The sequence below is a fragment of the Phoenix dactylifera genome, chromosome 10 (genome assembly GCF_009389715.1).
Source record: "Phoenix dactylifera cultivar Barhee BC4 chromosome 10, palm_55x_up_171113_PBpolish2nd_filt_p, whole genome shotgun sequence".
Lineage (NCBI taxonomy): Eukaryota > Viridiplantae > Streptophyta > Magnoliopsida > Arecales > Arecaceae > Phoenix > Phoenix dactylifera.
In genome coordinates, this window is record NC_052401.1 from 1,143,608 (window position 1) to 1,153,469 (window position 9,862).

The window sequence follows — 9,862 nt, forward strand, 5'->3', positions numbered from 1 at the left end:
GTCACGTTAAGTCAGGTTAATAAATCCATCGGATATATTAAGTTGAACCAGAAAATGAATAATTTAGGAAAAAAAAAAATGAACTGTGCATAATTTGGTTATTCAATAACACATACAAGAAACAACAGGGTTAATTCAGTTTAGGAATCAGATTTTTTGATGAAAGATTTTGATTAGAATGAGCTGCCAAACCTTCCAACAAAACCAAAGTCAAGACATGAAATTGCCGACATCTGCCAATCCAGAGATGATGAACAACCTGTCAGATTATTCAAGTGTAGATTGACCAAAACCGAGCTCTTGCTGTATAGAAAGAACTCTCATTGCTCATCATTTAGTGATCTTTAAATATGAAAAAAAATCCACACGTAGAGTTCAAACATAGAGACCTCTGCATGTTATTGTTAAATTATTATAAAAATTCTGATGTTTTAGCAATCCATATCTTTAATGAAATAGAGAATCATGTCATCATCTTTAACAAGGGAAAATCATGCATGGACCCTTATTTCGAGTCCTGATGCTTCTAATATGAACTATTTCTACTGCACTATTGGATAATCACATCCTCTACGCATATGCATCTCTTCATGCACATCGCATATGATAAATACCAGCTCAAGTCAATTGCAAATTTGATGGTCATGGCTGAATAAACATGCTTGTTTTATTATGTAGGCCTAGTATGTCATTTGAACAATGTTGCCTTATGTTCGTAGCTTTCATCTCGGTCGATTTTAGTTTTATCTCATATATCAAAGCAAATATAAGTTCGAAGACATCTTGTAGTAGCATATTTTGAAGACAGGCTAATATAAACTAATATACTCCAAAACAACAATCAATATGGCATCAAAGTTTTCAATCTCTTTTTTAATATCTTATTACAAGAGTTATTTTAATGATTAACCATTAAAATTATAAATGATAAAATTATTTTAAATTTTGGAATTTGGACCTCTCCGGCCGGTTTATCTCGACCAAAGTAAACATGTAACGGTTCATTTTTGGTACAAAACCTAGAACGGTTCATCTCGGTATGGGTCGCCCTTCTAGAATATTGGCTGTGATCCTAACCGTGGAAACGTTATCCATCAACTTATCATCAGACGGCAAAGGTTTTCGGATCACACGCAATCCATTTTCGAGGATTTCTCCTACATTGGTAGCATCGCGTTCTGACGGCTTCCGTCGTCCGTCACCCCTGCTAATTTCTGAGCCCTCAACCCCGAACCCGAAGCCTAAGCGCTCGATTTTCCTCTCCCTTCTAGAGATCGAAGGTTCTTGGGTTTTCAAGATTCCTGGATTCGATCTTCTCCGAGGGAGAATGGAGTTTGACGAGTACGATTACCTGGAGAAATCGGTGGAGGAATCCGCTGAGATCCGGAAGGAGAAGGAGCGCCGGAGCTCCCGGCACGGCGGCGACCACGAGAAGGACGGAGGCAGCGGGGAGAGGGCGTCGAGGCGGTCGAGGGCGGAGGAGCAGCAGAACGGTGAGAAGGTGGATCGCGAGGATCGGGATCGCTCGCCGCGGCGCGAAAAGTTTCGCCACCAGAGCAGCAGGGAGGCCGGGAGGGAGCGTGACAAGGATAGAGACCACCCGAGCCGAGAGAGGGATCGGCGGGAAAGAGATAAGGGGAAGGAGAAGGAGAGGGATAGAGATAAAAAGAGGGAAAGGGAGAAGGAGAGGGACAGAGAGAAAGATAGGGAGAGGAGGGAGAGAGAAAGGGAACAGGAGAGGGAAAGGGAGAGGGAGAGAGAAGGGGAACGGGAGACGGAGAGGAGAAGCAGCAGCAGGTCGAGAAGGCATGATAGAGAGGTTGAAAGAGAGATGGAGAGGGCGAGGAGTAGAGAGAGGGCATTGAGAGAAAGAGAACTCGAGAAAGAGATGATGGAAAAAGAGAGCAGGTATTTTTTATATTTATTTTCTCACACCTTCTCTTAAGCTTATCTGTTCTTGCGCTAATTTTCTGTCTAAGTTGAGCATTATTTACTTTTCATTCGTAAATTATTTATAGTGTTTCTCCAATTATCTTGCTTTATTGTAGGATTAGGGTATTAGCTAAGCATTTATTTAAAAATTGATATGGAGCTGTCTGCTTTAATGGTGAAATCTCTTTTGTCATGTAGGAGGTTCAAGGAGAAAAAAGAAGCGGTGGAACCTGAAGTTGATCCAGAAAGGGACCAGAGGACTGTTTTTGCTTATCAGGTATATAGGTTAACTAGTATTTTGACTTTATATTTAATATGGTGCACATAATTTTGACAATTGCTGTGTTTCACACATGTAGTCTAATTTGGCTTTTATTTCATTCGTATGTTAGATGCCTTTGAAGGCGACCGAAAGAGATGCTTACGAGTTCTTCTCAAAAGCTGGAAAGGTTAGTGAAACATATTATTAGTTCTTAAATAATGTTACATCAGCAAGATGCCAGTGTTTATATCCTGCATGTTTTAACATGTCATTGCACCTGCAAGGTAAAATTTATCCTGGAACCTATATATGTTATGCAATTAAAGGTATATTAGTATATATTATATCTTTGAACATATGGTATTTAATTAACCATTCAAATCTGTTTGGTGCATACTATTTGAGAGATATTGCTTATTGCAGTAAATATGCATCTCCTTTATTGGGGTGAAATACAATACCTATTTTTTTGGTGGCTCAATGCACTTGCTATTTGGTTACTGATGATGAATGGAGAAGCTAAATTAGTGATCATACTCTGTGCTTTAACGGGTGGTGTCATATGTATAAGACATATCATTGCATCTCATATATGGCAGCTTCACTGCATGTTCTTTGCTTCTCGTAAAGATTACAACTTTGAATATTCATAATTTCCAGGTGAGGGATGTCCGCTTGATTATGGATCGGAATTCGGATCGGAATTCAAGGCGTTCAAAGGGAGTAGGGTATGTGATTCCCCTGTACCTTAAGCTTCCCATTTATGACCTCTAATACTGCTATGTTTCCTTTTACTTGTACAAATCTCTTGCCTAATTTTATCATGTTTATTAACTGCATCGGGATTAATAAAAGAAAAAAAGAAGATACTTATAACAACCAATTGTGGGAATTTTATGTATATCATTTTAATTCTTATAGAGTGTCTATGGCATTAGATGAACATTCAATATTTGCCTTATATGTGAAAATATTTGTGGGTGTACATATCTTCAAAAGCAATTCTGAAGCATTTAAACAATCTCTTTCTTTGTCTGCTTTTATTGATGGTAGTACGTTATGTTCTCATATTTCTGAAACTCAAGCATAAGCTTGTGTTTATAACCAGCCTTAGAGATTGTAGAAAAATTCTAGATTGTCTACTAATTCTCTATTTGATTTTAAATCTCTACGAGACCTTTGTTTTTTTACCAGCTGCCGAAAGTGCTTCTGTCCTTGAGCCTTCATAAGACTATCTTCCCTTTCATGATGTTAAAATGTGTAACTTGTATTTCTGACTAATGTTAGTGTGATATATTGACATGAAGATTATTAATACATCATGTAAATCTTTTTCATTTTTATACACTTCAAGTTGCGTATATCTTTTCTCTTGATGACTTCTATTGAATACCATTTCTCCTTGCTTGATTGCAAGAGAACCCTTTGTCTATTTGCATTTTTTTGGTGAAATGTCTATTTGCATGGCCAAACATCTTATTGTTGTTTATATTGGGGTTGTTACAGTTACATCGAGTTTTATGATGCAATGTCAGTGCCGATGGCAATAGCTCTTTCTGGTCAACTCCTTCTTGGGCAACCAGTGATGGTCAAACCTTCAGAAGCAGAAAAGAATCTTGTTCAGTCAAATTCTACTGGGACGGGTGTTACAGGAGCAGCTGCTGCAAGAAAAATTTATGTTGGAAACCTTCCCTTAAACATTACAGAAGATCAGCTTCGTCAGGTGAATACAGCTGATGGGTAAACTGAAATATGGCTAATTTAAACATTTTTTTTATATCATAATGTGTTATTATGTGTTCTTTTGCTCATGTATGTGCAAATTTGTGGCAACTTGATTTTTCAAAGGGATAGTTTTAGGGATTTTTTTTTCTCGATGTTTTTTTAAGCTCTTGAGCACATTTTTAAACTTCAATGTTCCACGTGCTTGTTTACAGAAATTCAGGTTTTAGAAGCTGTTCCGGTGAACGGACAACCCGAGTATGGCTTTTAAGAAAAAAAAGATTCTAAATGAAAATAAAAAATATGAGGCTTGATTTTTTTTTTTCTAGTTATTGGATTCGTATGTTTTATGATTTGACCAGAGAGTATGCTTCTTAGGTCACTTAAATTATATGCCTAAACCAGATAGAGAAGACCCCATCTTTGTCATACTAGGATTAAATTAATTGTAAAATACCACCCTTCCTAAACGAAAATAACTTTGTTTTCACTTTGCAATCCATGGTATAAATGGTATTCTATTTTCTCAGTTGTCAGAGGGGGAAGGATAAAGAATTAGTTTGGAAGTTTTATACACTCAGTGCTCCTAGGCTTTATGGGTTATTGACAAATTTTTATTTCTTGTAAAACCCTGTCTATTCATGATATAATCTATCTAGAAAATCAGTTTAGTTTATGTACTTTCAATAAATTAAATTGACAAAGAGCTCTGGGATGTCAGTCCCACCAGGCTCCTGGTAACTCTGACAATGTTGCAAGAAACATGTTCAGCTGAGGAATGATTAGATCCATTTTTTTAATGAGATATTTGGCTGATAAAATCAGGCTTGGCTTATGGTTTGATTCACAGGTTAAACATTATACTTGTAGTGTTGTGCTCTTGCAAGCATATTGTTGAGATTGTGAGTCTACTTGAATGACAATTGGTTGAGACTTTGGAGAATGAGCTGGCAGTTGGTGAGGTTGACATGCCATCATTTTCTTGTCTGGTTATAAAACAAGCTAGAGGAGAGGTGCATTGTGGAAATTAAGTTGACAAGGATGCAATTTAGTCTTTAGCTCATTCTGAAAATGTAGATTTTAGGACAAGTTTGTAAGATAGAAAATTGGATGATAAAGCTTTCATAATTAGAATAGAGTGTACATTTACTTCTCTTTCCTAAACTTGATTTTTATCCTACATTTTTTTTTTGCATTTCTGTATCTAGATTTTTACCTAAAGAGCTGCAAGGTTCTTTTATTTTTTGTTGACTTCCTCCTTTTCAATTTTATATCATTGGCTAATATTGTATTTGTTGCTGGGTTTGAGTTGTTGTGTCATTCGCTTTTTATGAAATATTTATATTTATTAAAGAAAAAATAATCCAGGATCAGTACTTATGTTTTAGTCAAAATTTTCTTTCGTATAACATGCATGAATTTCAATTACCATTTCATGTTTGTGGATATTAATATTTTCTATTTACATCAGTCTGGGCTCTGGAACATAAATTCGCAAGAATCATCTCAATGGATGCTGGTTGTGTTAAATTGCAGATTTTTCTTGGCCATTCATTATTTTGGTAATTCTCAATAACTTTCACTCCGCTGGCATCGATTTGCATGTTGCAGAATACTAAGCTAGTGTATGGCTATACGATAAGACTCATGTTTTTGTGGTATAGGTGCTGATCACTAAGAGTAATTTGTACTCTTCTGGTTATAGGTTATGTCCACTCAGATTCCTCATGATCATGGGGCTTAGTCATAATTGCTGAAGATATTTTGTGCTCTTTCATGTATAGGTGATATCCATTACTTCTATCCTCCATAAAAGTATATCTGAGAAGTCCAGTGGAATTTCTTAGTTCTGTTAAAATGGATCCCACAACTTGGATTATGCATCAGGTGTGCTTGTTGTTAAATAATATTTCCTCTTCAGGTAACTTTAATAGGTGAAATCTGTCATCCATTTATGAAGTTTTCATGTTCTGCTATCTTTTCTTGATTTGAATGTAGTTATAGTAGCGTGACATCTTCTTCTTCTTCTTCTTCTTCTTCTTCTTCGCCTTGTTAATTTTTTTTTCAGAGTTGTGCCTATCGCCTCTTGATCATTTTATTACATTTCATGTCAGCTTCCAACATGTTTATTAGAATTGTTAAATGCATTTTTTTAGGTCTTTGAGCCTTTTGGTCCAGTGGAGCTTGTCCAACTACCGGTGGATCTAGAAACGGGGCACTGCAGAGGTTATGGATTCATCCAAGTAAGTATATATTTTCGGTAGTGACTGTTATTTCAGTTAATATTTGCTGACATACTATTTGGTCCTTCAGTTTGCTCAAGTTGAACATGCAAAGGCAGCTCAGAGTTTGAATGGAAAGGTGGAAATTGCAGGACGGGTCATCAAGGTAGGCGCTCATTTAATTGATGCTGCATGATGTTTTTCAGATATTTCCTCTTTGATTGCTTTTGTTCTGAATTAGCAGACATGCATATGGTTGAAACAGGTATCATCTGTCACAGATCATGTTGGTGGGCAGGATGCTGGAGCGAATGCTGCTGACTTTGAGGATGATGATGGTGGTTGTTTGGTGAGTAAATGTGCTTAACATTGGTCTGTGAAAGTCGTGATTAGTACTCTGACTTTTTTATGCTAATTGCTTTATGTGACATTTGGATCTTAAGACTACTGCATATTCTTCTGTTTGTTTTGATTTTAAACTTGTGAAATTATTTTCACATATTGCATCAAAATATAAATTCAATTTACATGCTTTTAATGAGTAGACAGCTGATGTCTTGTTTCTTTGATGCAGTCTTTGAATGCTCAATCTAGAGCTTTACTCATGCAGAGATTGGATAGAACTGGAACTGCCTCAAGGTTGATTTCTATGTCTAGTTTTTTTTTTTTTTTTGGGTTCCTGATATCATTTCATGTAAGCTGATTGTGTAGCCTTTTTCTGCAGTATTGCAGGGTCACTTGGAGTGCCTGTGCTTAATGGAGCTGCTCCAAATCAGCAGGCCTCAAGCTTGCCAATGAATGGGCAGGTCAGGGTGTCTGCAGTCCTTCCAACACTAGCTTCCCCTCTCACCGAGGCTATAGGGGAGCCCAGTGAGTGTGTTATATTGAAGAATATGTTTGATCCAGGCACTGAGGTTTGTAACAAACTACTGCATACATGGCAATTGTATTCTAGCTGAAATACTAAACTATGAAATTGTCCTACAGATGGATCCAGATTTTGATTTAGATGAAGTCGAAGAAGAATGTTCCAAGTTTGGCCCGGTTAAACATATATATGTGGACAAGTACGTTTTTTTAACCCATTTTTTTGATTAATGAAGCATAAAAACCATCTTACTTTATCTCAGTGGAATTTAGTTTACAAACATCACTTTGCTAGGCAATTAGACAAACAGAGGTTTATAGATGACTATGACATAGGGACTTATGGATGGCTGATTTCCTTGTCCAAGTGAGATTGTATCTGGGTGTGAAATGTGATGACAAATATAAAGGACGGGAAAAAGAAGTGCAAGACTGAGGGTTGCTGTAGTTACACAATCCTGAGTTCTTAGGGATGCCTGGTTCTTTGTGAATGTGACTGCCAGTTTCCGTGAAGGTTGAGGATAATGCATCGAATGCTTCTCTCAATCTGGTGGCTTTTATTTCTTTACAGTTCTACACTTCATCTCTACTTATCCATGCGGGAGATATCTCATGGACATGTAATGGGGGTTCCAACAGTGCCATAAACTTGTTTAGTATTGACAAATGTGATAAATGCAATTGCAATTAAAGAAAGGGAGGTCTGTGATGATATGTGAGATGAAGAAGAAACAAATGAAACATGTGATATTTATTAATTGTGAGAGAATAAGGAGTTTGGTGCGGGAATACAATATAGTTGAGAAGACTATCTTAAATATTCTCAGTTCAGAAGAGGATGGTGGCAGTTATAAGAATAACGGAGGATGCTTGTGAACACCCCCCCCCTCCCCTCCTCTCTCTCTCTCCCTTCTCTCTCAAACACACACACAAAAAGATGTTTTTGATAGTTTAGATTAGATATATGGTGTGTGCACATATAATTGGTGTCTGATTCTAGTCATTTTAGATTAGATACTTGTGTTTTTAATGCATGTTATGCATCTTTCCTTGTGGTATGTGTATGTGTGTGCGTGTTTATATCAACAAATGTTGTGGTCCAAAGATTCTGAGCCTATTTTTGCTCTAACATGGGTAACTATGACATTCTTTACATTTTAAAATTGGAGATAACAAATTTTGATGTATCAGAGGAAAGACATTTCCTAGATGTTTACTGTTCTATCGAGTCAGATTTTTGTCTGAATTTCTGGACAGAAATGAGAGATGCAAACATCCAATAATGAAAACAGTCATAGTTTTAGGTGTTATACTGAGCATTTAGATCATTAAATGTTTATGGAAATCTGATGCCAATATTATCTAAACTTGTGTCATCTAGAGCACATGACCTTTTTAGGGAAAACATTAGGCTAATTTGTGGATCGTTTTTGGGCGAACCATTTGTGGATCGCACAAATTTTTAGGTGAATTCTGTATCCAAGTCGAGTAATGGTCTTCGCTTAGACATAGCATCCCTTGTTACCAGTATCCTTTTATCGTGTTGAGCAATTACAAATCCTTCAACATGCTTTATTTTGCTTGTCATTGGCTACTAAATATTTTCTTGTTGGTTCTTATGTTTACAGGAACAGCCTTGGTCATGTGTATTTGAGGTTTGATTCTGTGGCAGCAGCTGCTAGTTGTGTGCGAGCAATGCACATGAGATGGTATGCACGGCGATCTATATCTGCGGCGTTCATGGTATGAGTCTGGCTTGTTACACAATGTTATTAAAAGAAACGTTACCATCACACAATGAAGTAATTAATATGTAGAAAGAGATCTGGAGAAACCAGAATCATATCAACAGTTCTAAGGAACTAAATTCCATCAATTTCTCTGTCAATCTGATATTCCATGCCAATGTTGAATGGCACCGGAGGTAGTATTATGTAGGTGAACTTAAGTTCAGATTGCCAGCTGGCTCTTGGTGGAGGGCCAGAATGGTTGTATGCGAGCAGAACCATATACCACAAACAGTTCACTCAAATTGCTGATATGTAGAATCTTGCCAGTGTGTCTGTGTGTGTGTTCTCCTCTTTCTATCCCAAGTTGCTTTGTTGTATCTGTGCAATTATATGCTGTCAAGCTTACGTGATTGCATTCTTTCCAGCGGCCCGAAGAGTATGAAGCCATATTCAGGAGTGTTTCTCGAACTTCTGAAGGTTAGGCAACGTCAATCTTGTGCTTGCGGTGTGCTTGATGACTCCAGTAATCTGGTGATTTTGTGGTTGGTCATGCAAAAGCACAGTACTTGATGAATTTAGAAATAGAAGCTCTTAATGGCTCCACCTTTGTTGACCAATGAGGTTGTATTTGCCATTGAGTCCATGGACCTCAGATTATTAGATTCTCTCCGGAAATATTGGGAGCAAGAAGGATCCTAGTCAAAGGTATCTCAAAAAAAAAGAAAAGAAAAAAAAAGGCAGTCCGGAGTTCTATTACAAGCAGCTTGTTCAAGAAATTCTATTAGATCGTCAATGAATTTGCGCTATCCGACATGTCCTTGGTGAATAATTTATTTTACATATTATAGACCTTCCTTGGAATAATGGCTTTTGGTCGAATTGTGGATATATTTGCATGGTAATGAATAAATTAATTTTCAAACGATGGAAAATCGCATAATGCCTTTTGAATGATGGTATCTCATGCATCGCTAAGAGAGTGGGGTCGTCAAGGAGGCTAGTGGTGCTAAGGTGATGCCCACATCTTGCTTGCCTACACCGTCAATGCCCACGCGCTGCCTTCTCCACTCTCGGCTCCGACGAGGTTCCTGATGCCATCAAAGCCTACGTACGTCTCCTTCATCGCC

The 9,862-nt window shown here is 37.3% G+C and overlaps 1 protein-coding gene across 1 annotated transcript; it reads left to right on the forward strand.

Moving 5' to 3' along the window:
• The first annotated feature begins 1,152 nt into the window (after positions 1–1,152).
• Positions 1,153–9,657, forward strand: LOC103703188 (RNA-binding protein 39-like). The gene is made up of 13 exons (XM_008785960.4): positions 1,153–1,908; positions 2,131–2,209; positions 2,325–2,381; positions 2,855–2,922; positions 3,701–3,917; positions 6,073–6,159; positions 6,230–6,304; positions 6,404–6,487; positions 6,713–6,777; positions 6,863–7,052; positions 7,126–7,205; positions 8,634–8,748; positions 9,161–9,657. Exons 1-13 carry the CDS (start codon positions 1,328–1,330, stop codon positions 9,215–9,217), a joined length of 1,755 nt encoding a protein of 584 aa, XP_008784182.2. The 5' UTR covers positions 1,153–1,327; the 3' UTR covers positions 9,218–9,657.
• The last annotated feature ends 205 nt before the right edge of the window (positions 9,658–9,862 follow it).